Genomic DNA, 27,883 nt, shown 5'->3' with positions numbered 1-27,883 from the left:
GTACCTGGATGCAAAACTGTTGGTGAATTAGATATCGATGGGCTGGGTGATATATATTCACGCGATATGGATGTTGTACTACTTAGAGCAAAAGTTGGTATGGTATTTCAAAAGCCAAATCCTTTTCCAAAATCAATATATGATAATGTTGCTTGTGGGCCAAAATTGCATGGTATGGCGAAGGATAAGCAAAAATTGAATGAGATGGTGGAAAATAGTTTAACCAAGGTTGGTTTATGGGAAGAATTGAAGGACAGATTGCAAGATAGCGCACTCAATTTATCCGGTGGCCAACAACAGAGGCTATGCATCGCTCGCGCAATTGCAGTGAAGCCAACTATTTTATTAATGGATGAACCGTGCTCTGCTCTTGATCCAATGGCAACCAATGCAATCGAAAATCTTATACAAGAGCTGAAATTAAGATTTACTATAATTATGGTGACTCATTCAATGAAGCAAGCTAAAAAGTTATCTGATAGTGTAATTTTCTTTCATAATGGCAGAATTGTTGAGTCTGGAAGCACTCAAGAAATATTCGAAAATGCTCAATCTCCCTTAACAAAGGAGTATATCCTGGATCATTAAATTTCTGACCTTACCCAGAAAAAGTGGAGAGAAAGAAAAGAGTTTTTTCGGGTAAAATAAAATTTTGGAGGATTAGAAATGGTAAGAGAATATACAGCAGAATTCAAATTGGAAGCTGTTAAGCTGGCAAATGAACAAAGAAAGGTAGGTCAACCAGTTGCAAAAGTAGCAAGAGATCTAGGAATAAGGGATAGTGTATTAGGAAAATGGATGAAGAAATATAACGAAAAAAAGTCAGCGGCAAATGCATTTCCAGATGTAGCACCTTATGACAAAGAGAGGTTTGATTTACAAAGCAAGAGTAACAAGGGAAAGAGACATTTAAAAAAAAGCCCTGGCCAGTCAAAAAGAGTAAAATATTTTTTTATATAGTAACTGCTATAAAGTACAGGAATTATGTAGGATTTTCTGCTAGTGGCTACTATAAGTGGACCACAAGAAAAATAAGCAGTAGAGAATCAGCAAATAAAGAGCTACTCGAAGCTATTCAAAAAATATATCAAGTTTCTAAATGTAGATATGGAGCTCCTAAAATTCATGCTGAATTGAAGGCTTTGGGTAAAAGTTGCAATTTGAAAACGGTGCAAAGTATTATGCAGAAAAATGACATCAGGGCTATACTGAGAAGAAAGTTTAAAATTAAAAAACAACAAACAGATAATAGAGCTGTAGCTCCCAATATACTAGATCAAAACTTTATTGTTGATCAACCAAATAAAGTATGGGATTACTTACATCAAAACCAAGGAGGGATGGCTATATTTGGCAGCAATAATTCTCACGTATGGTAGTTAATGAGTAGTGCAATAAATAAACAATTGGTTATGAACTCTTTATTAATGGCCATTAATAGGCGTAAACCTGTTAAAAATCTACTGCTGCACAGTGACCAAGGTTCACAATATACTGCGCAAGGGTATCAATATCTCTTAGCTGTAAAGAATATAGATGAGTAATAAAGGCTGTTGTTACGACAATTCTGTTGCAGAAAGCTTCTTTAGCTCATTGAAAAGAGAAATACTTATTGATACTTCACAACACTCTGCTCAACAAACTAGAACTGCAATATTTGAATACATAGAAATTTTTTATAACAAACAACGTCACTATTAACTATTGCATTCCAGAACAATTTGATGCATCATTCTTTTTGTAAAAAACATTCCAAGCTTTCTCTCCACTTTTTCTGGGTAAGGTCACTTTTCCACTGATCATATTTAATCGCCATAACTTTACTCCTACTTTAACAATATTTTAATTATCATATATTATGGCAAGAAAGTCAACCCTACCTAATTTTGCTTAGTAAGCACACTAACTATGAAACAATCTATATTACCATCAAAAACAGAATTTATATTGCCCACTTCATGTCCGGTTCTTAAATCCTTCACCATTTGATATGGATGCATAACGTACGATCTGATCTGATTGCCCCAGCCTATATCGCATTTTTTACCATATTCTTCAGCCATTTTCTGTTCTTTTTTTTCCAGTTCAATTTGGTATAAACGTCCTTTAAGTAATTTCAATGCCTCATCTTTATTTCTGTGTTGAGAACGACCATTTTGGCATTGAACTACAACACCAGTTGGAATATGCGTAATGCGTACTGCACTTTCAGTTTTGTTCACATGCTGACCGCCTGCTCCGGAAGCACGGTAGGTGTCGATCTTTAGATCCTTTTCATCCACAGCAATATCAATTGAATCTTCGATCACTGGAGTTACTCCTACACTTGCAAAACTGGTATGACGTTTACCATTTGCATCAAACGGCGATATTCTAACCAGCCTGTGAATTCCACTTTCACTTTTTGCCCACCCATAAGCTTTTTCTCCAACGATTTTTATCATTGCGGACTTTATACCAACCGACTCTCCTTCTAATTTTTCTACAACTTCAACTTTAAAGTTGTGATAAATTTCTGCCCACCTTACATACATGCGCATCAGCATTTCAGCCCAATCATTGCTCTCTGTTCCACCAGCTCCTGAGTGGATTTCTAAAAAGCAGTTATTATTATCTGCTTCACCAGTAAATAAGGACTCTGTTTCTTTATACTTGATTAATTTCTCTAGCTTAGCTAATTCATTTTCAACTTCAGAGAAAAATTCTTCATCATTTTCATCAATAGCAGACTTCATTAAGCTGATGGCATCGTTGTAATCGCTTTCCAGCTTTAAAAACGACTCTACGTCATTCTTAATTTTAGAACGTTCTTTTAAAATTTCTTGTGCCTTTTGATTGTCTTGCCACAGATTATCATTCGACGCCTGGGAATCCAGCTCTTCAAGACGCAACTTTAATTTTTCTATGTCAAAGACACCTCCTGATAAGAGAAATACTTTTATTTAAGCTTTGAAAGTGTTCAAGAATTTCTGGATAAGTTTTCATTATACTTTAGATTTTAATATATTTACTATCAATAACAATAACAGTAAACAAAATAGAAATTTAACCATATGATAGTTAATTTAAATAATTTCATTATACTTTAATGTTTAAGGAAATCAAGCGCGTATATTTATTAAAAAACAAGGTAAAGTAATGAATATTGAAATAAGTTCCCATTATGGTTTAGACAAAAAGGCTATTGATGACTTAATAGAGTCACTTGATAACGAGGAGCTAGAGAATGTTCGTAATATTGTAAAAACGATAGACAGTGTTCAGTTAGCTTATTTTTTATCTACTTCGATCAGTGATCACAGGGAGAAATTAGTTAATATCCTCGATCAACATTTGTTAAGTGATGCCCTCGTGCATGTAGTGCCAGATTTACAAATAGAGATCATAGAAACATTGGGAATAGAAAATACAGCAAAGTTACTAATGCTCCTTGATGTAGAAGATATAGTAACCATAGTGAAAGATTTAGATAGAAAGTCTGTAGAAAATATACTTTACTATTTGCCCAGCAAAACTCAGAAATCGGTAGAGGAGTTGCTATCATATCCAGAAGAAAGTGCAGGAAGGTTAATACATAAAGATATGGTTATAGCTCCATATTATTGGACAATAAATCAACTGACAGAATTTGTGTGCAACTATAAAAAAATACCAGAAAAATTTCACCAGATATTCATTATCAACTCAAAATTAGAGCCTATAGGCAGTGCTAATTTAAATAAGGTAATATCTCACTCAGGAGACACAATAATAAAAGAGATAATGGATCATGACATAAAAATCATTAAAACTGGAATAGACCAAGAGGAAGTAGCAAGAATATTTAAAGATTACTCTCTATTATCGGCTCCGGTAGTAAATAAGAATGGTAAAATTATTGGTGTGATCTTAATTGAAGATGTGATAAAAGTTGTTCAACAAGAAACAGAAGAGGATGTACTCAAAATAAGCGGTGTATCTTCTAAAGCCGATATAAATGCCCCTATACATAAAACTATAATTAAAAGGCTACCTTGGTTACTGTTTAACCTCTTAGCTGCAACAATGTGTTCCATAGTAGTTGGCTTTTTCGATGATGTAATAAAAAGTTTTATAGTGCTGCCAATAATCATGCCGATAATTGCATCAATGAGCGGAAATGCAGGATCCCAAACAGTAACGCTAACCATCCGGGCAATCGCAACAAAATATCTAACTGAGCAAAATGCAAAAAGAATACTGATGAAAGAATTTTTAATAGGTCTTATAAACGGGGTGATCTTATCTACTATTTCATTAGTAGTGTTAGCAATAAGGTTTCACAACTTCAAAGTGGAGATGATTTTTGTGGTCTCCATGATTATGATGTCAATTATTGCAACGTTCATCGGAACTTTCATTCCTATAATGCTTCACCGTTTAAAGTCTGACCCTGCCGTTTCTTCTTCAATCCTAACATCGGCAACAACTGATATTCTCTCAGCTTTTATATTTCTTGGTTTAGCTACGATCTTTTTATTAAATAGCTAATACTATCTATAGCTATACCGCCGCGAACCGTCATACCGCGATTCATTCGCGGTATCTCTTAGCCGCTAACAAGTAGCGGGATGACGAGAAAGGGGCTACTTGGATGACATTCTTCCTGGTGTGCCCAAATCACAATGTTCGTACATCTGTGCGCGGTATCTCAGCCGCTAACAAGTAGCGGAATGACGGTTTTTCAAATTGTCGTAAGTCAGTTTAGCTATAATATCAAATTTCACAACTTCACCAACTATTTCTTTCTATTAAATAAGAATAAATTGCCTATACAAAAATAGATTGGCAATATTTCAAGTCTGCCAAGCAGCATTAAAAACGATAGAAATAATTTTACTTCATTACTGAAAGAGGAATAATTACCCGAAGGACCTATTAAATTACTAAATCCCGGGCCAGAGTTTGTAAGCGTTGCAGAGACTGAACTGATGCTAGTTATAAAGTCTGCATTGCTTAAGTAAGACATCACTATTGATGAAATGGTAAACGTTAACATGAAAATTGCAAAAAATATAAAGACAGAGTGAACTTCATCATTCTCCAGGGTTTTTCCATTGAATTTTACCCTATCGCCTGCGCCTGGGTTCAATAAAAGGCGAAAGTGATTTTCTATAGATCTTAGAAAAATGATCAAACGAAAGATTTTGACACCACCACTTGAAGAACCGCTACATCCACCAACAAAGGTTAGAAAAAAAGCTAAGACTGAAATGAAACTCCAATCTATATGATTACAGATTGCATAACCAGTTGACGTAATCAAGGAAGTGATGGTAAATGTGCTGCATCTAAATGATAATGACACTCCTAAATCAACATTTTTATACAACCAAAAACAAGCAAATAAAGATGAGATAGTAGCTATCTTAACAAAGTAAGAGACCTGTTCATCATAGCAAATGTCTAACCGTCTTATAATTTTTAAATAGCTAAGAAAAGGCAGAGAACCCAAAATCATAAAAACGATCGTTATGGCTTCTAGTATGGGATTATTATAGTGCCCTATAGAATCATTATAGTTAGCAAATCCACCAGTTGATACAGCAGACATTCCGTGACATATTGCATCAAATAGTGGCATACCAGCTAGATAATAGGAAAATATGCATAACAAAATTAAGCCATAATATATTGACGTAACATGAATCACTACGCTTCGCGTGTTCGGCAACTTCCTTTTGGTAGCATCTGAATATTCAGAATAAAGTAAATTATTTAGGCTGAGAACCTTAAACATAGGAAAAACTGCAATTCCTAAAGTGATTACACCAAAACCCCCCATGCCGTGTAGCATTGCTCTCCACAGCAGTATTCCTGGAGATTGTTTTTCAATATCATTAAATATAGTTGCCCCTGTGGTTGTGATGCCAGATATCGTTTCAAACAATGCATCAACATAGCTCAGATTATCAAAATAGAAAGGAATAGCTGCAAACAGAGACAAGGCAATCCAGGTGCAACTAGTAATCGCAAAAATTGCTGGCATTCCATGCAATCTACTTAATTTACCGAGTAAAATAAAAATTGCGCCAGATGTGCAGGTAATTATGAATCCAGCGAGGAAATTTTTCCATTTGTAGCTGAGACATTTATTAGTAATAGCAGGAATAAGCATTGCTAAGCTAAACAGCAATAGGAATATTCCCACAATAAATACAATTGAACGCAAATTTTGTAAACGTTGATGATTTTTCATAGAATTACTTCCTCGCTATACAAAGCCATAAAAGCTACTCTAACGTCAAGCATTTTGTTGGCCTTTATTAACAGTTATTAACAATATACTTGATTTACTTGTAAATATGTGTGATAATTAAATTTTTATTAGAGGTAAGATATAGTTGAATTAACTGATATACAAAAAAAAATTCGAGCTTCATTAATTATAGCAATTAGCAATAACTACCCTCAAAAGGTCCAGGGCATATTCGACAATAATGAATGTGATAATATACAAGCAGTTTTGAACCACGAGGGGATTGGGGCTGGTTACAAAGATAATTTTTTAGATTTTGCTATTATTGGTCTTGACGCTGGAGTTAAAGTTCAAGGAGAAATTGGAGAAAACGTAGAGATCATTAAACAAATTTGGAAAGTTGCTAATCAGAAAACTCGTGATTTTGTGTGTTGTCGTGCAATAGAGAGTTTTCGAGGATTTGGCCTTTATAACATACCTGCTCTTAAAACAGTTATTCAAGAAATAGAAGAGCACAAGAGGGTAATGGATCTTGATATGGCACTAAGGCGTGCAATAAGAAGTCTTAATGTTGATCAAGTTAAAACAGCACTAGAGAATTGCGGTGAAGATGTAGAAAGTGTTTTGACGCGAAATGTATATTGGAGTGATGCTACTGATATTGATTGCTTGTTAATTTATCCTCTGATGGTTGACTATGAAAGAAATCTTGGCAAAGAAGAATTTGAAAAGATAAAAGAGATCACTAAACTTCTTTGGGATAAAGCTTCCCCTGATGTTCGTAACTTCTGGCTTGAAGACCACATGGTTAATAGAGAAGGTCAAAATACAGAAGATAACTATATAATAGGTTCTCTTGAAAAGCAACAAAAAGAGTATGCTAATATAGCTGGTGAGGGATGGCTTGAAGACTTTATTCAAGAAGTTAAGGGTTATAAAAAGGACAGAGAAATAAAGCTTAATGAATACAAAGGGAAGATCGCTCTAGGCGTTGTTGGACTATGCGTAGTTGGTGCTATTGCAGCCTATGTGCTGGCATATCCTGTAGTTGCATTAGTTTTAGAAGTTTTAGCAGTTTCAGCATTGGCTGTACTAGCTTATATTGGAGGAGTTTGTGAGAAATCAGAAAGCCCAAATACGAAAAGCTCGGACCCGGTTGTTTCTGGGGTGTTGCAACAACGCAGAACTGTCTAATTAGTAATCCATTGTCATCCCAGCGCGCCGCGCTGGGTCTGACTACGCTAGAACAAAGAATATAAAAGAAACGTTGCCGTCACGTTATATCATAAACCTTTGCTGAAGCTTTCTTTATATCTTCACTTGAAAGTGGGATCAGACCAAGCCTAGATAGGTACCCACCTTCAATACCGATTGAATCTATAATTTCTTTTACGAATTCTCTTAATCCATCAACAGTATCCAAGTGTTCTTTCTTTATATAAAGGTATAGAGGTCTTGCTAATATATATTTTCCCGATGATATATTTTCGTAAGTTGGCTCAATTCCTGCAATTGTGCTCCCTTGTATTTTATCTTGATTCCTCATTAAAAAGCTAAAACTAAATATCCCTAAAGCGTTCTTGTTACTTTTCAATTTTTGTATTATTATGTTTTCATTAATTCCAACTTCTATATACCTTCCGTCATCCCTTATATTACCACATGCTTGCTTTCTTTCTTCCTGATCTTTATAATTCTCTTTGAAAATTCTCGAGTTCATGCATGAATATTGATCAAGCATAATAGAATTAACCAAAGTTTCGTATGTGCCTGTATTTTGATGTGGACCATAAATTTCAATTTCTGTTTTTGGTAAGGCTTGATTTACATCAGACCAAAACTTCTTATTATTTTTTACTAATTTATCATTTTCTTGAGAATATGCAGATAAAGTTTCAAATAAGTCCTTCTTTGTGAAATCAAATCTATGGCTTTGATTTGAATTTGCAATGACAATTCCATCATAGCCAATGATGATCTCTATCACTTCATTAATTTTATTTCTTTTACATAGTTCTCTTTCTACTTCCTTCATAGGGCGAGATGAAGTGGTGATGTCTGGCGTGTCTTCCCCTATTCCTGAGCAAAACATTTTGAACCCTGATCCACTTCCTATCGATTCCACAACTGGAGTCTTGAAGGAGAATACACGATTGAACTCCTCGGCTATAAATGAGATAAAAGGAAAAACAGTTGAAGACCCAACAATTCTGATGTATTTCCTGGCATCAGCATTTGACAGCGGCGTGAATAATACGAATACAAAAATCAGGAGAAGGTTTCTAAGCATTATTTTTAGTTAAGAACATAAATCTAATTATTATAACAAAAGATCAAACTGAAAAGCTTTAATTGCATGACAAAAGCTACAGTTTACATTTAAATTTTATTTCATATTATTGTAAGTATTACACAACTTTAAGGAACAGTTATGGCAGTTATGCCAGATAAATGGATAAGAGAAAAAGCTGAAAATTTTGGAATGATAGAACCTTTTGTGAATCACAAAAGCAGCAAAGGTGTTATATCTTTCGGACTATCATCTTATGGTTACGATGCAAGAGTGGATAATAAATTTAAAATTTTTACTAATGTTAATTCAGCTATCGTGGACCCTAAAAATTTTTCTGAGAATAGTTTCATAGATAAGGAAACAGACGTATGCATAATTCCACCAAATAGCTTTGTGCTTGCAAGCACAGTGGAATATTTTCGTATACCAAGGAATGTACTGGTCATTTGTGTTGGTAAATCAACTTACGCAAGATGTGGAATTATAGTAAACGTTACTCCCTTAGAACCTGGATGGGAAGGTCATGTCACACTCGAATTCTCAAACACTACTCCGCTTCCTGCAAAAATTTACGCCAATGAAGGCGCATGCCAATTCGTATTTTTAAGCGGCGAAAGTGAGTGTGAGAAATCATATGATGATATGAAAGGAAAATATATGAATCAGCATGGTATCACTTTGCCGCTGGTGAAGTGATTGCCATGAGAGTGGTAATTTTTCACTTCCGCACTTTTTCATTGTTGCTTACAATAATTATAGCTACACCATGTGCTTTTCTTAATTAAAAACTTCAATTATTCATTGTAAGTTGTTGAATTTCTTATCATAGTATCTGTTATCCGAGTAGCCCCTTTCTTGTCATCCCAGTGCCTTGACTACTTGGATCCAGAAAAAAGGATGGTGTCATTCCAGTACTTGACAATGGAATCCAGCTTTTTGGTAATTTTATCGAAAATGTTTGCTCGTTTACAATTAAAATTCCTGGATCCCAGTGGGCTTTGTTGCATCGCTAGCTATGATGGATTAAAGATAAAAAAGGTGGAGAATATCAGTAGCTTATTATTCTGGTATTTATAACAAGAACGGTCAGTGAATACCTAAATTTGAGTAAAAGAAATTTCACTACCACTCACTAATCCGGCTAAAATTCAAGAATTTCAATGCTTTAGCTATTTTCAATAGAATTAAATTTATTAATATAAATAACAAGTTACTATTCTTAAATTTGATCAGATTGATTGCAAAAAAAACAAGATTTTCAATAAGTTGCTTATAATCCTAATTATAGTTAGCTTTCATAAGTAGCGATGCAACAAAGCCATCCCAGTGTCAAGCACTGGGATGACAAAGGAGGAAGCACTGGGATGACAAGGTTATAGGTGTCATCCAAGTAGCGTGACACTTGGATCTTTTCTCAACAATTTCAAAAAAATCTATCAAAAAGGAGGATTATCATGTCCACAATAATTTTATCATCAATTTTTGGTCAAGCAGGCAGCATTTTTGGGCCAATTGGCCGGATTATCGGCTCAGAACTCGGTGCTCTTCTTGGTGCGCAGCTTGATGGTGCGATGTTTAGCCTTGATGGTGAGCAGAAAGTAACGCATGGTGCGAGACTAAAAAATCTGCAAGTTCAAACCTCAACCTACGGCAGAACGATCCCAATTATCTATGGCACTGCTCGTGTTGCAGGGAACATTATTTGGTCACAGCCAATAAAAGAAGAGGCGATAACCACCAAAAGCAAAATTGGAAGAGGTATGAACGTTACATATAATTACTACGCAACGCTTGCAATTGCGATCTGCAAGGGGAAAGTAGAAAAATTAAACAGAATCTGGGCAGATACAACATCACTTAGCTTTGATGAAATAGATTATACTTTTTACAGCGGCAGAGAAGACCAAAATCCGGATCCATTCATATCATCAATTGAAGGAGAGGGGAATGTGCCGGCTTATAGGGGAATATCTTATATAGTCATCAAGAATTTTCCTTTAGCAGACTATAACAATCGCGTTCCGGTATTTACATTTGAAGTGCAAACTGCATTAAAGCCCGTTGGGTTTTCAATAGCGGAAAATATTCGGAATATCAATATCATACCAGGTTCAGGTGAGTTTGTATATGATACAAAAATACAGAAGAAAATCGAGCAAGAGAAAATAAGCAGCAACCAATATATCCCATATGGCCTAGCACAAAGGGTAAATCATAACAACCACACTAAAAAGAGCGATGCAGTGCTTTCTTTGGATCAATTAAAGGGAGATTTACCAAATGTTGAGTGGGTATCGGTAGTAGTCAATTGGTTTGTGAATGATCTGAACATTAAAGATTGTAAAATATATCCTGCAGTTGAATTTCAAGATGATTCCGCAATATTACCTGATGATTGGCAAGTAGGGGGTGTAACCAGAGATAATGCTCAGCTAATTTCAAAAGATGCGAGTGGAAACCCAAGATATGGTGGCACAGTTAGTGATTCAGCGCTAATAAGATATATAGAAGAGCTGCACAGCAGAGGTTATAAGGTGATGCTCTATCCGATGCCCTTGCTTGACACAAAGAACAAAGAGTGGCGAGGAAAATTGAGCGGGACCCCTGGGGATATAAGTGATTTTTTTGAGAATCAATATAACAAATTTATAGAGCATTATGCAAGCATTGCCAAACAGACTAAAGTAGAAGGGTTTATCATCGGATCTGAATTTGCGCAACTTACCAAAATCAGGGATGAACAAGGGAATTACCCTGCCGTTATAGAGCTGGTCAAGCTTGCAAAGCAGATAAAACTTAATCTTGGAAAAGAAGTAACAGTTACCTACGCTGCAGATTGGAGCGAATACCATTCATATGATGGTTGGTATAATATGGATGAACTGTGGTCTTCAGAGTATATCGACGTTGTTGGCATAGATGCTTATTTTCCACTGACTGATGGTCCAGAGCCTCCTTTTGGTTATTCCGCGGAAGATGTAATGGGTGGTTGGAGCAGTGGAGTGGGGTATGATTATTTCTATGATTACTCAAAGAGTGAACCTGAAAAAGTAAAGTATAACGACAGCAGGTATGCGTGGAAAAATATAGAGAAATGGTGGAGTGAAACTCACATAAATCCAGGTGGTAGTAAAACGAAATGGCAACCAAAAATGAAAAAAATATGGTTTACTGAGTATGGATTTCCCAGTATGAACGGCTGCACTAATGAGCCAAATGTGTTTGTTGACAAAGGCAGCATAGAGAGCAAATATCCACGATATTCAAACGGAGAGGTGAGCTTTCTTTCGCAAAAAATTGCAATTGAAGGAACGTTAAAAAAGTGGCAAAGCTCGGAAATGGTAGAAAAAATGTTTCTCTGGGCGTGGGATGCAAGGCCATTTCCTTATTTCCCCAATTTGTGTGATATGTGGACTGACTGCCATAATTGGCAGACAGGACATTGGATTCAGGGAAAGCTTTCACAGCTTAATATTTCCGATGTTTTATCGGATCTATTACAAAAAGCAGGTTTAAAAAGCGATCAGTTCGATACAAGCAACGTCAAAGGGTTATTGTCTGGGTATGTGATAAACGACCAGCAACCCGTACGTTCTATTATTAAAATGCTGCAAAGTTGCTATTTTTTTGATGTGGTTGAACAGGACTCTAAACTGAAATTTGTTCAAAAGGGCAGGGGAGTTACAACTGTAATGCCAATTGGTGAAACGGTTTTCAGTAACAATTCAAAACTTGCTAATATCAGTCAATTAGATTTAAACAATAAAGTTAACGTCGTTTATTTTAATCGCAATTTTGGCTATCCAATTGATGTTAAATATGCTGAGTTGCCAAAGCAAGGCGCTGCTATAACAGTTGAAATACCGCTCATTATGGAGGAGGGAGAGGCGCAAAATATCGCTGAGGTTTTACTTTATTCTTCGTGGCAAGAGAGAAATATATACAATTTCAAGCTACCGATAAAATATGCGTGGCTTGTGCCAAGTGATGTAATAACGATTTTAGACAGTGAGAAAAAACATACGGTGAGAATTATAAAAACGAAATTTGAAAGCATGTCCATTCAAGTAATTGGCGTTGGTTATGATCACTCTATATATAAGCTTTCTTTTCCTTCAACAAGGTCACTTATGCTGAAGGAATACCCTCCCTCTCACATTAGCAAAACCATCGTAGAAATGATAGATTTACCGGATATTAAAGGTAATAGTGCAAGCTTTACTTTAATTAGTGAGGAAAAGAATTGGAAGGGAGCAACACTCTTTATTTCGTACAACGATAAGGATTATAAGCCTATTGCAAGCACAAACAAGCAGTCTACTTACGGATATGTAATGGAATCTACCGACGAGGGGCTTATAGTAGTGTTACGTTTTGGAAACATAACTTCAATTGCGGACTCAAATTTAGCACTAGTTGGAAAAGAGATAGTGAAATTCCAGAATGCTGAACTTATAGATAAAAATAAATATAAGCTTAGTAACCTAATCAGAGGACAAGAAGGTACTAAAGAGACTGCAGGTGAAAAATTTGTTCTACTTGATGATTCAATAATATCTTTCGAAGTGCAAAGGGGAAAAAAGTTTTACCTAAAAGCAGTGACTTATGGTGATTCATTGGATAACACGGAAGCGAAGGTCCTGAATAATTGATGCTCAATATTTAAAGCTTAAAGTGAATAATTGAAGATAAGGTATTGAAATTCAGGCTTTTCATGATTTTAGCTTAAGATTTCAGTGTCCGCTACTCGAATGACATCGTTTACTATGTAACATTGTACTTATACTAATGAAAAAAATACATTATAATTAAGTATATTTAATCCAGTAAATCATTAAGTGAAAACAGCTCTTCCGCAAAATATCATCTCTCTTATTATGATATTGTCTGTAGCAATTGTCGATATGGCAACTGACCTATACTCAGTTGCACTACCAAGCATTGCCAATTATTTTAAAGTAGAAGGCAGTGTAGTGCAGCTTACAATTAGCTTAAATCTAGTTGGATTTGCGGTATCTGGCTTAATTTATGGTCCATTATCGGACCATTATGGTAGGCGTCCAATGATGCTGATTGGTATGACAATTTTTACTTTGGCAAGTGTCATGTGTTATATAGCCGACAGTATTGCGCTCTTGATACTAATTCGCTTCATACAAGGAACAGGGGCTGGTGTTGCAGGTGTTGTTGGGTATGCAGCAATAAGGGATATGTACTCGGGTAGTGAATACTCGAGAGTCATTTCAAAATTAAATATGGTTGTGGCACTCTCACCTGGAATAGCTCCAGTGGTGGGCAGTTATATAATTTCACATGGGTATAGTTGGAAATTTTTGTTTTTTATTATATCACTTGCAGCAATTGCTATACTTATTTTTATCTACTTTAAGTTACAAGAAACACTCACTGTAAATAAAAATGAAACCAGTATAACTAACATAACTACTAATATCTTCAAGCAATATATATCAATATTTAGAAATTATCGTTTCCTTGGGTTTTCAGCCATTCATGGATTAACTTTCATGTGGCTTTGGGCATACATTGCTAACTACCCGTTCATATTTGAATCGATGGGCATTGAAGTACAGTATTTTGGCTACCTCATATCGATCATAGTCATATTTTACATAATTGGAACTTTAATTAATAGAAGGTATGTACCAAAAGTAGGGGTTAGCAAAATGCTAATAATAGGTTTGGTGTTACCGATAATATCCGATAGTTTATTGGTATATTTTTATTTCGCGGACAAGTTGAATATATTCATTCTTCAAACTGCTTGGATTCCAGCCAATATCGGACTTGCATTAATAATAAGCAATAACGTAACTTCTGCTTTAGAAACGATCAAAGGTATAGGGCTTGGTAGTGCAGTTCTCTCATTCTGCAATATGATGTTTGGGGCTATTGGAATATATATAGTAGGAAAATTTTTTCGCTATGGTATTTTACCAAATTTACTATTAACAATAGCATGCTCTACAATTGCAATTCTTATGTACAGCCAGCTCAAATGTACTGAAAAACACAGGGAATAACCATTATTTGCGTGATCCAGAGCTCATGGGTTATTAATGGCTTTATCATGATAATATAATTTTACAGGGGGTGAGAGCTCATAGATTATTAACGACTTTATCATAACAATATAGTTTTACAGGAGGTATGGGATGAGCAATTCAAACAGAGATATAAATGCTGAATTACTTGAGGCTGTTAAAAACGGTGAAATTGATAAGGTAAAAAGTCTAATAAGTGAAGGAGCAGATGTTAAGGTAGAAAATGATAAAGGAGAGACTCCTTTACATATTGCTGCTGTATGGGGCCATAAAGATGTAGTAGAAGCTCTATTGGACAAAGGGGTAAATGTTAGTGCAGAAGATGAAGAGGGAAACACTCCCTTAGTTTTAACTACTGACGAAGAAATAAAAACTCTATTACAAAGCACAGCTAAATTACTTGAGGTTGCTAAAAGCGGTAATATTCAGGAAGTAAACAGTCTAATAAGTGAAGGAGCAAAGGTTAATGTAAAAGATCAAGATAACAAGACTCCTTGTATCTTGAAAAAAGCATCTAGTGTTTTTAAGCTTAAGCATTAGGTGGAGAAGGGAAGAACTCTGGAAGATTCCTTAGATATAAAATCTGTAGAAAAGAAAAGAGTTCCCTTCTCAAAAGTAGAGGCTGGACGGTATCGTAGAAAGGCCTAAATGGTTCTAATTCTGTATTCACAAGGTAAGCCTTACTTTTCATTTTTAATAGTAGTATATGGAGTTATATATGATCAACAACTTTTTAGGTATAGATGTTTCAAAAGAACGCTTTGATGTTTCTCTCTCATTCATAAGTAAAAAAGGAAAGCGTGAAACTAGGAAAAGGAAATTTAAAAATGATGATACTGGGTTTCAAGGTCTACTGAACTTTCTACAAAAACATAACGTAGAAGAAGTAAAAGCTTGCATGGAATCCACTGGTTGTTATAGCGAAGCTTTGGCTGAGTTCCTCCACAACGCTGGATATTTCGTTAGTGTTGTAAACCCAGCTTGCATAAGATTTTATGCAAAAAGTAAGCTTACACGACAAAAGAATGACCAGACTGATGCAGAGATTATTGCAGATTATTGTCAAAGACAGGAACCTTCTCGTTGGACACCACCTTCTCCTGAAAAGAAAAAATTAAAACATCTTTATCGTTGCTCAAATGCGTTAAAGGATGAGTTAACATTAGCAAATAATCATTTAGAAAAGAAAGAGAGACTGCCTAAAGAAGTTGCAAATGCTTGGGAAGACCTTGCAATGAACATAGAGCAAAAAATAGAAACAATAAAAAACTCCATACGCGAACTATTAAAACAACACAAAGAATTGTTGGAAGATTTTCAACTCCTATTAACTATTCCAGGAATAGGAGAGGAAACAGCAATAGCTATTTTAGCTGAAATTCCTGGTATAAAAGCCTTTATAAATGCTAGGCAATTGGCAGCATATGCTGGAACTATACCACAAAATATAACATCAGGCTCATCCGTACATGCCAAGCCCAGATTAAGTAAAACCGGTTCACGAACATTACGTAAAGCAATGTACTTTCCTGCTATAGCAGCTAAAAAGCATAATCCTATCATTATGGCTTCTTGCGAAAGATTAAAAGAGAAAGGCAAGCATGCTATGGCCATAGTTGGTGCTGCAATGCGTAAGTTACTTCATATAGTTTTTGGTGTTTTAAGTTCAAAAAAGGCCTTTGATCCAGATCATATCAAGAACTATAGGGCTAAAAGGTTAACTGAAGGTTTAGTACTTTAAAATCAAAAAATGCTTCTAATTCATCTTATGTAAAATGGCATCTTACACAAATTTATTGAATGTTGTTGGTTAGTGGATATGTTGATAAGTAAATTTCTGCTGTTTTATATGTAACTAATTTACTTATCAACATATCCACTAACTATAATCTGTATACTGCTACACAGTTGGAAGTATTTTTTGATTTTATTATGCAATTTGGAGAATTTTTATGACTTTTTTGTTGACTAATACCAATTCTCATTACTAGTGAATCAAATAAGCGGCATTGCAGAGTTTTTTAATTGTGGAGTGAGAAAGAGAGGTAATAAATTTGCACAAAGCGCTCTCAAGCAAAGCAATTGTGTCGTAGATTTTGTTACGCAAAATGTTCTGTTTTATATATAACCAAAACCTCTCAACAGGATTGAGGTCAGGTGAGTATGGTGGTAGGTATATAATGTCGATATTTTTAGGTACTTTTAAATTTTTTGACTTATGCCAACTAGCACAATCCATGATAAGAAATGCCTCCCTTGTTCCTAAATATTGTGACATCTGCTCAAGGAATATATTCATACAATCAGTATTGACGTTTGAGCTAGAACTTTCTCCATTTCTGGGATTAACTGCACTATAGAGATAAAAATTTTGCCTACCTAGTTTTACCTTAACCTGTGTCCTAATGCCTTTTTTAAACCACCCGTGTCCAATCTTTGAATGTGTGCCAAACCGCGATTCATCGAAGAAAAATAGCTCTTTTTCAGGATACATGACAATAGTTTCATTAAGATTTTTTTTTAAATTCCTCTTGTTTACTTTTATCTTGTCCGTTATGCACTGGTCTTGGTGTGATATATGAGAATTTCATTCTTTGCATATTACGGTGTACTGTAGATTTGCTGATATTCAAACCAAACTTTTCTTGAATGGTTCATGAGGGTCTAGTTTATCAGGAATGCCAGTTGCAACGTTGCAAAATGCACAATCACGAGTGCAAACAGAACCGAGAATCATCACAGTAGCATGACGTTTATTCCAACATTCACCAATGTTTGGACATGCAGCCTCTTCGCACACTGTATGCAAGTTATGCAGTTTAACGATGTTTAAGGTTTCATTGAATACTTCACCGGTCGGAGCTTTTGCTCTGAGCCATTGAGGTTTGCTATGCATCTGAAACTGCTAACTCTACCTCTTGCTTTACTAAAACTTTTTTCAACCTTCTTTTTATCTTCTGCGCTTTCTCACTTAGTTTAATCGTTCTTGTGTTGAGCAAAAAAGCATCTAAATCACCTTTGTAATCTATAGTTCTCAAAGTTCTTGTTGCCACACGAAATCTAAACTTTTTATTCAATATATCACTTGTCAACGTAACCTTATGTAAATTTAAAAGAAAGGTACGCTTTGTTTTACGATTCGAATGTGATACCTTATTACCAAAAGATTTTTTTCTATTTGTTAATTCACAAACTCTACTCACTTCAATATACCAAATTATTCTATGTACTTAGATTACCTTATATAGTCAAATAGTCAATACTCTCTTGCTTAATTTTTATACCATATACTGCTTTATAACCAAAAAATATCGTAATTTTTTCTATTATAAGAGAAATCATATGCTGAATTTCCAATGCTTTGCTGCCATTTGTTACTACCAGATGCAATACACCCGAATTTATATTCTGTGCATATGAGATCTTTTTCGGTTTTGTACACTCTGCTATTTCTTTCCCTACTATATTTCGCCAGTTTAAAATAAGACGTATTTCATTTTTGCTAATCTTATTTTTCATGCATTTTAATGCATAGTTTTCAATTATAGACTTTAATTTTTTTGGACCGCTACGTTTGAGCATAATAACCTCAAAAATCAATTTTTATCATTCTATAAATTTAATATAGAGTACAATTGTTTGTCAATCCCAGTGTTACAACTGGGATTGTAGCTGCTTTAACAACAACTCTACCCTCTGGTCTCACACCGTAAAAGCAGTATTTTTATGCAAAACTTATCTCAACGTAGCACTTGTCAAGATCGTTCCATTCAAAAATTTTTGTTTTGCCTCATAATTAACCTTATAGCTGTTTTAATTGTAATTAGTTAAATTATTATTAACTTGCCAGGCTAGATCCAAAAAATAGCATAATCAATATGCAAATTGTAATAGAAATCACGTTTGCGTATGGTTTATTGCTATGCGGTTAATCTTTCCTCAATCCAAGCTGCTTGAATAGCTTCGAGTATTTTTTCGTTACAGCGTTTTTCATCATCATCAAATTCCTCTAAACTCAAGACCTTTTTTTTAAGCTCAGTGAATCTGATACTAATTATATTCTCATTTGGAAATTTTTCCTCCAGAGCTTCCACAATATCTTCTATATCAAGCCATTTCATACTTTTTTGTATTTATCTGCTAAGTTAAATTGGTGCCCATGGGGAGACTTGAACTCCCAAGGTCGCAAAACCCACGGATTTTAAGTCCGCTGCGTCTACCGATTCCGCCACACGGGCTTTTTTTATCTATCTAGAGTAAAACTCTACTACTAAATTGACTTCCATGTCTGCTGAATAAGGAACCTCAGAATATTGAGGCGACCTCAAATATTTCACTGAATGCTCTTTACTATCTGCTTCTAAATAATCCGGAGCCTTGCGCTCTTGTTTTTGTTCAGCCTCTACTACTACAGGGATTTTTGCTGCCCTTTCTCTTATTTTTATTATATCACCTGGCTTCACTCGATAACTCGATATGTTAACCACCTTATCATTAACTGTAACGTGCTTGTGAGATATGAGCTGCTTTGCTGAGTAAATTGTTGGAACAAGACCAGAGTGGTATAAAACAGAACTTAATCTCGATTCTAAGATACCGATAAAATTATCAGCCGTATAACCCTTTCTGTTATAAGCATCTAAAAATGTACGTCTGAGCTGCTTACTTGAAATCGCATAGTAAAACTTAAATTTCTTATGTGCAGCAAACTGCTTACCAAAGTCGGATAACTTCTTGAATCCAAGAATACCATGTTGACCTGGAGGGTATTTCCTTTTGTTTACTGGGTCTTTAGCTCTACCCCATAAATTTACACCAAGTCTACGGCTAATCCTATACTTTCTAGTGATAACAGTTGTCATATAAAAACTCTCACGATTTAACTTTAGATTATTAAGGATTTTAGCACTCAGTGTCAACTTGTTTTTGCTGATATAATCTTTTATACTTCATTTTTAAGTTTTTCTATTAACACATGAATCATTCACATTTGGAATCTATGGCAAACGCCATCCGTTTTTTATCAATTGATGCAGTACAAAAAGCAAACTCTGGACACCCAGGTATGCCACTTGGCATGGCAGATGTTGCAACTGTTTTGTTTGCTAAATATCTGAATCATAATCCTGATGATTCTAAGTGGTTCAATAGAGATCGCTTTGTTTTATCAAACGGTCATGGGTCAATGTTACTATATTCAATATTATATTTGACAGGTTATATTAGCATAGATGAGCTAAAAAACTTCAGGCAAATGGGATCCAAGACCCCAGGTCATCCAGAGTTTGGCTTGACTTCCGGAGTAGAGGCAACAACAGGCCCGCTCGGTCAGGGGTTTGCCACTGCTGTTGGCATGGCACTTGCTGAATCGATTCTTAAAGAACAATTTGGAGATAGCTTAATTAATCACTACACTTACGTGATGCTAGGGGATGGCTGTCTTATGGAAGGAATAAGCCATGAAGCAGCATCACTTGCTGGGCATCTTAAATTGAATAAGCTCATAGCCCTTTTTGATGATAATGATATCTCTATAGATGGCGCTACTTGCCTTTCCTGCTCTGATGATGTAGAGAAACGCTTCTTAGCGTATGGATGGAATGTTGACAAAATTGATGGCCATGATTTTGATGCCATATCCCTTGCAATAGAGCAAGCAAAAAAGTCTGATAAACCTACAATGATCTGCTGCAAAACTATTATCGGAAAATTTTCAAGCCGTGCTGGCACATCCTCTGTTCACAGTGGTGCTTTTTCGGAGGAAGACATAAAACAGATGAGAGAGAAATTAAACTGGAATTATGAACCATTCCATGTACCAGAAGATGTGAAAAACGCCTGGAAGAAAACTGTTGAGAGAGCAAAACAAAACTACACGATGTCATTCCAGCGCGTGACCAGGAAAGAAGAAAAAGAATGGATCCCAGTGTCAAGCACTGGGATGACAAGAGAGAGTACTGGGATGACAGAAGAGAATGCTGGGATGACAGGATATCATGTAGAACTTCAAAGACGGTTAGATAAACATCTACCAGATAATATCGCTGGTGTTTTAGCTGACCTGAAGAAACAAATATGTGAGCTAATGCCAAACGAAGCTACTCGATCTTCTTTTGGCAAAGTAATGGAACTTTTAACTAAGTCTATGCCGGAATTAATCGGCGGTTCTGCTGATCTTACCGGGTCAAATTGCACTAAATATGAGCACATGCAGGTAATAGATAGTAATAATTATAGTGGTTCTTATGTCCACTATGGAGTGAGAGAACACGCTATGGCAGCTTGTATGAATGGTATGGCACTTCACGGCGCGATTCTTCCTTATGGCGGCACTTTTTTGGTATTTTCTGACTATTGTCGTCCTGCTATACGTCTTTCAGCTCTGATGAAGCAGCAGGTTATGTATGTCATGACTCACGACTCAATTGGAGTGGGAGAAGATGGCCCAACTCATCAGCCAATAGAGCATTTAGCCTCTTTGCGTGCTATACCAAATCTATATGTTTTTAGGCCAGCCGATGCAGTTGAAACTCTGGAGTGTGTTAGCATTGCACTCGAAAAGAAAGAATCTCCACCACTGTTTGCGCTCTCAAGGCAAAACGTAAGTTACATGCGCAAGTTCTACTCTGATATCGATCAATCTGCTAATTTATCGAAGTTTGGTGCATATATTTTGTGTGAATGTTCAAAAGAATTAAAAGTGACGATATTTGCTACGGGGTCCGAGGTTGAAATTGCAGTTGAAGCAAGGGAGAAATTGCAGGAAAAGGGTATAGGTACAAGGATTGTTTCTATGCCATGCTGGAGGCTTTTTGACGAGCAAAGCGATGAATATAAAGCGGCAATATTAAATAATGACAGCATTAAAGTTGCAATTGAAGCCGGAAGTGAAATGGGTTGGCATAAATACATAGGTTCAAACGGTATATTTATTGGCATGAAAAGCTTTGGAGAATCAGCACCTTATAAAACACTTTATGAGCATTTCAATATCAGTGCCGATCATGTGGTAAAATGTGTGTGTGAGAAACTGGTTTACATTCAGTAGACTTCTTGCATTACTCTACACATCTGTGTTCATTGCACTATAATGACCACCACTACTATCTTCTTCGTCTAATGAATCGGATCTAAGTAAAGAAACACTAGCATCGGTTTGATGAACAAGTGAATACACATTTTCGTACCTTTGTATTTGTCTATACGAAACGCCTATTTTCTTTCCCAACTCAGTTTGTGTTAAACCACAGTATAATCTAAGTTCTTTTATTTTTTTGCCTAATTCCACCTTTCATTACTAATTTTAGCTGCTCAAGCTTATATTGAATTTTTTAATTTATGAAGTAGAAAAAAAGAAGGAAAGTTGGAGAACTTTCCTTCCGGTCTACAGATTACAATAAACCACTATCATAAAAACTAAAGTGGCTCTTCTGTGTTACGATTATGTGATCTATTAATTTCATTCCTACATTTTCGCAGGTTGCAGCTAATGTAAGTGTGTTATCCTCATCCTCCTTTGATGGTTCTGTATCTCCACTTGGATGATTATGTGAAATTGCAATAGATGATGCATCGATCAGTAATCCCTGTTTGATTATTTCTCTCACATATAGAGGTACTCTGTCTATAGTTCCACAGTCTTGAATATACTCGTATATCAAATGACCACTTCGATCTAAGTATATTACTCGCAAGCTTTCCTTTCGTGACTGCCCTATTGCTGTTTTAAAGTATTTTAGTAGCTCTTCTCTGTTATCAAGAATCGACAGCTTTTTTAACTTACCTTTCAGTATCCTATCGAAAATCTCTTTCAGACAAAAGATACTTGCTATTGCTCCATCATTCATTCCTGTAACATTTTTTAGCTCATGAAAGTCAGCGTTAATTACCCTTCCTAAACTACTAAAGAGCTCTATTAGCTTTTTGGCCACTTCTCTTCCTTCTTCACATTCAGATAGAGTACGTTCCAGTAGCTCATGGTCAAGTAAAGACCTTCCTCTACTTGATAAAATGCGAGTTTCCAATTTTTCTTTTCTCTCACTATTATTCATAAAAACCTCCAAGGTCAACATTATATACAAATTCAACGCCAGCTTTCTGACGCAGTAGTTCTCGAGGAATAACCCTTTTGAACTCTAAATTTGCAATGTTGTCCTTGTTGCTTTAAAAGCTGGAATACCATTTGCCATATGAATTTGTGCATTGACATTTACTGTGCTAATTCCCTGAAGCGCAACGGTATTTATATTTGCAATCATAATATATTATATAAAATTGTTAATATAATATATTAAAGAAGCGATGAAGTAAAGGCTACAGCAATTAAAGATGGCTTAACTTAGCAAAAAAGTGTAGTATTCTATCACTTTGCTGATTACAAATGTTTATAAGGATAATCACTTTTTTCTTACTATATTCAAGTACGGCTTTTTGTAGTGATTGTAATTTTAATTTACCATACTGTGGGCTCAGTTGTAATCTAGATCTATCATATAGAAATTTAAGTAATATAAAAAAATTATTGAATAACGACGATAAGTTTGTTGCGCTTACGTTTGATGATGGACCTTCCAACAATAGAATAAACGATATTATTAATGTTCTGGAAAGCTATGAAGCAAAAGCAACATTTTTTGTGCTTGGTGAACGTATAAATGAAAAAACGTCTGAAATAGTAAAGAAAATTCATGAATCAGGTCATGAGTTAGGCAATCACTCTTGGTCGCATAGGAAGTTGACATCACTTTCAAGTGAGGAACAATTGCAAGAATTGGAAAAGACAAATACAGCAATTAAAAATGCAATAAAACAAGATGTAAAATGGTTTCGTCCGCCATATGGATGTTATGACGATAATCTGATTGAAAATACTGATCAATTAAATATGTATTCAATATTATGGACAGTTGATTCGCTAGATTGGCAAGGTGATAAGCCAGAAACTTTAGTTGAAAGAGTTTTAAGTAATGTACATAATGGAGCAGTTATACTGTTTCATGATCACAATAACAGGTCAAACACAATTGAAGCTTTACCTCATATTATTAAAATACTAAAAAAATCAGGTTATAAGTTTGTGACCTTAAGTGAGTGGGAAAAAAGGGTTTGTAATACGGTAAAAGCCAGAAGTGTAACAATAAAAGAGGGGAAAAAAGTGCGTTTTGAAGGAATGTTATGTGGACAAAAAATAAAGTCTTTAACCGCAGAGCATTCATATTAGGTGGTATTCAGCTTACCATTTCCGCGGTTTTTAGTTGCAGGTTATATAATTTACAAATACGAAACAGACAAAAGTACGAAGCACTATCTAATAGTAATAGAATAAGAGTTGCTACTATTATGCCTAAGCGGAGCAAAATTTTAGATAGGAATAGCATTGAACTTGCGGTAAACAAAATTTCGTATGTTGTTTTGTTTGATGGTTCTGGTAAGGAAGTTGATTTGCAGACATTATCAGAAGTCGAGTCTAAAATAGCAAAATCGTCAGAAAAAATAACTGCTCTTTATAAACGTTATTACCCGTTTGGTTCAATGTGTTCTCATGTAATCGGATATACAAAAAGACAGCAAGGCATAAGCGAAGTAGGAATCAGCGGTATTGAATATACATATGATCATATATTGAAAGGCAAGTCAGGAAAATCTGAGCAGGAAATAAATTCTAAAAAACGCGTCATAAAAGAATTATCAAGCATACCACAACAAGACGGACAAGATGTACAACTGACAATTGATATTAATCTGCAAGAGAAAACCGCAGAGGTATTTAAAGATCACCAAGGCTCCGCAGTGGTAATTGATGTAAATAATGGAGAAATTTTAGCATTATATAATTCACCTTCTTACGATAATAATCTTTTTGCTAGCAGGCTATCAAATGAGACTTGGGAGAGCTTGAATGCTCCTTCATTACCGCTTGTGAATCGTGCGTTATCATATCAAATTCCACCTGGTTCAATATTTAAAGTAATAGTTGCGCTTGCGGGTTTAAAAGACGGGATAATAACACCAGAAGAGAAATTCTCGTGCAAGGGCTATATGAAAATAGGTGAGCGGAAATTTCGTTGTCTGAAAAGCAAAGTCCATGGGTATGTATCTTTAAATGAGGCAATGGCATTATCATGCAACACTTACTTTTATAATATAGGGAAAAAAATAAGTGTAGACTCTCTAGTAGAAATGGCCAGAAAATTTGGTATTGGAAGTGGGCCACTGATTGGAACGTTTAAAGAAGAAGCTCCAGGGTTGTTGCCAGATAGAGATTGGCGTACACGAAAGCTATATTCGCAGTGGTATTTAGGTGACACTATCAACTTAGTTATAGGACAAGGGTATATGCTTACAACACCACTACAGCTTGCAGTTCTTGCAGCGAGGATTGCAACAGGAAAAGAGGTAATTCCCCGCATTAAGATGAATGAAACGATACAAGATTTTCCCGATATTGATGTGGATTGTGAGCATCTTAGCATAGTTCGAAAAGCTATGTTTGATGTGGTGAATTCTAAAACTGGAACCTATAAGAAAGGGCTAAGCGGTATACAAATTGCCGGTAAAACCGGTACACCAGAGATAAACTCTAAGGGTGAAAGTCATAAGTTATTTATCGCTTATGGCCCTTACCATAACCCGCGCTATGCAATCTCTGTGTTTATAGAACACGGCAAAGCCCCACGCCAAGATGTTGCTATAGCTAATGAAATATTTCAGTATATGCTTGAAACTATGAGTATTAAACTTCTTGCATAACCATATAACAAACTTTTATTGGGAATAGAAACGAAAAAACTTACTTGACACCCTTCGCCAGCGCCCTTATCATGATAGTGAAGCTATTGTATTTGCTTTCGCCAATCTGCAGATTAAAAGGTAAGGATTACTTAATGTATCGGCGTCTTATGTTCAATTTTTTGCAGTATATAGATACTGTATGTCTTTACAAAACTTCATCTACATCTAGATTTTTATCTAAATAAGCTGAACGCGCTTATAAAGCGTTACAAGACATCAAAAAATGCCAATACTCGACAGAGATAGTAAAAGACTAGCTAACTCGGGGATTCTTTGTCTTTTTTTCTGCTTAGTAAACTTCTTAAACATTTGCAGCGTAAGTTAGTTGCAATTAAAAGCAGCTTAATCTTGCTTGTCAAGCGTTTAAAACATAAAAAACGCCAATATTTTAAAGCGGATAATAACCCCAGGGCTTCTTTTGCCTTTTTTTTCATTTAGTAAATTCCTTAATATTTATAGCTAAACAACAACCGTCATCCCGCTACGTGTTAGCGGGATCTATGCTTTGAGATACCGCGAATGAATCGCGGTATGACGGTGTAGATGATGGTTAAGTAATTCGTCATCCCGCTGCTTGTTAGCGGCTAAGAGATACCGCGAATGAATCGCGGTATGACGGTGTAATGATGGTTAAGTAATTCGTCATCCCGCTGCTTGTTAGCGGGATCTATGTTAAGGTATAGTAGGGGATCTATGTTAAGAGATACCGCGAATGAATCGCGGTATGACGGTGTAATGATGGTTAAGTAATTCGTCATCCCGCTGCTTGTTAGCGGGATCTATGTTAAGGTATAGTAGGGGATCTATGTTAAGAGATACCGCGAATGAATCGCGGTATGACGGTGTAATGATGGTTAAGTAATTCGTCATCCCGCTGCTTGTTAGCGGGATCTATGTTAAGGTATAGTAGGGGATCTATGTTAAGAGATACCGCGAATGAATCGCGGTATGACGGTTAAGTAGGGTGTCATTCCAGTGCTCCTTTTTTTGTCATCCCAGCGTCACGCGTTGGTTTCAACATTATATCATGAACTTTCTAAAATTCATTGAGTTATGCTTTCAAACGGTAGTGCCGGGGTGTGAGTATAACGATTATCAGTATATAAAAGTCATAGCAGACAGGCTGGAAGCAGCGAGCGCTGGTGAAGTGAAACGAATAATATTCAATATGCCTCCGCGTTCAATGAAATCCCTGTGCGCTAGTGTTGCGTGGCCCGCATGGATACTGGGAAACCAACCAACTGCGAGAATAATAGTTGCAAGTTATTCTCAGCGGCTCAGCGAAAAGCACTCGCTCGACACCAGGTGCGTGATGCAGTCTAGTTGGTATAGAGCGCTATTTCCAGAGATAGAACTATCCAAAGACCAGAATACCAAATATAAATTTCAAACAGTGCAGAGAGGATACAGAATCGCAACATCAGTTGGTGGAACACTAACTGGTGAAGGTGGTGATTTTATCATTGTGGACGATCCGCTCAGTTCTGCTCAAGCTTTGAGTGAAACGCTTAGAAAGCGTGCCACAAACTGGTTTGATCAGACTTTAGTAACCAGGCTGAACGATAGAAAAAAAGGAGTCATCGTTCTTGTAATGCACAGGCTACACCAGGAGGACTTAACTGGACACCTTCTCTCCAAGCCAAAAAACATATGGCATCATATTTGTTTGCCAATGATTTCTGAAAATAAGCAGGTTATTTATTCAATCAAAAAGCCAATACCTCCCGTTCCTATCATCCGAGTAGCTCAGCACTGTGCGACCAGGCGATTATATAATAAACCAGCGTCACCTGTAAGGATATTATATTCAAGAGAAGAAGGTCAGTTGTTATATCCCCTCGATGGAGGAAAAGAAGAAGTTGAGATAATAAAAGCTGAACTTGGGAGTTACGCTTTTGCTGCTCAATATCAACAAAACCCTCTGCCGCTTTCAAGTGGTATAATTAAACCAGAGTGGTTGAAACGCTATAAAAAATTTCCTGATAATCTCTCGCATATAACACAAAGTTGGGATACTGCGGTTTCAACAAGTAACATGAGCAACTTTAGTGTCTGCACCACCTGGGCAAAAATAGATAATAAATTCTATTTACTCGACGTATATCGCGCAAAGCTTGAGTATCCAAAGCTTAAAGAACAGGTTTTGTCACTAGCTGCAAGATGGACGCCACACGCAATTTTAATCGAAGCAAAAACAAGTGGTCAACAATTGGTGCAAGAGCTAAAGACAAACAGTGATTTACCGATTATTGAAATAGTGCCACATGATGACAAGCTCACTCGATTCCACCGGATTGCTCCGATGATAGAGTCTGGCAAGGTTTTTCTGCCACATCAAGCAGTATGGCTGAACGATTTTGAGTATGAGATTTTAATGTTTCCTGAAACGCGCCACGACGACCAAGTGGACAGTACCGTGCAATATTTGCAGTGGGTGAGAAACAGTACCTCCAGGGTTGCAGCTATACGAGCATTGTGATTTGAGTCTACCAGTACTGGGATGACAGCTAGGAGACAACC

The 27,883-nt window shown here is 36.0% G+C and overlaps 1 protein-coding gene and 1 non-coding gene across 2 annotated transcripts; both read right to left on the bottom strand.

Annotated features, from left to right (window-relative positions):
• Nucleotides 1-18,726: 18,726 nt before the first annotated feature.
• On the bottom strand, nucleotides 18,727-18,810 carry Trnal-uaa. Its single transcript has one exon. It is a non-coding gene; the product is annotated as a tRNA-Leu (tRNA).
• A 2,966-nt stretch (nucleotides 18,811-21,776) lies between these two features.
• LOC123258004 (UPF0758 protein SPO0054-like) lies at nucleotides 21,777-22,588 on the bottom strand. Its single transcript, XM_044717925.1, has 2 exons — nucleotides 22,356-22,588; nucleotides 21,777-22,292 (listed from the first exon to the last, which is right to left on the bottom strand). Exons 1-2 carry the CDS (start codon nucleotides 22,417-22,419, stop codon nucleotides 21,964-21,966), a joined length of 393 nt encoding a protein of 130 aa, XP_044573860.1. The 5' UTR covers nucleotides 22,420-22,588; the 3' UTR covers nucleotides 21,777-21,963.
• Between the last annotated feature and the right edge of the window lie 5,295 nt (nucleotides 22,589-27,883).

Source organism: Drosophila ananassae, assembly GCF_017639315.1.
Source record: "Drosophila ananassae strain 14024-0371.13 chromosome 4 unlocalized genomic scaffold, ASM1763931v2 tig00000240, whole genome shotgun sequence".
Taxonomy (NCBI): Eukaryota; Metazoa; Arthropoda; class Insecta; order Diptera; family Drosophilidae; genus Drosophila; species Drosophila ananassae.
The sequence above is the reverse complement of the archived record's forward strand: the minus strand, read 5'-3'. Positions and strand labels throughout refer to the sequence as shown.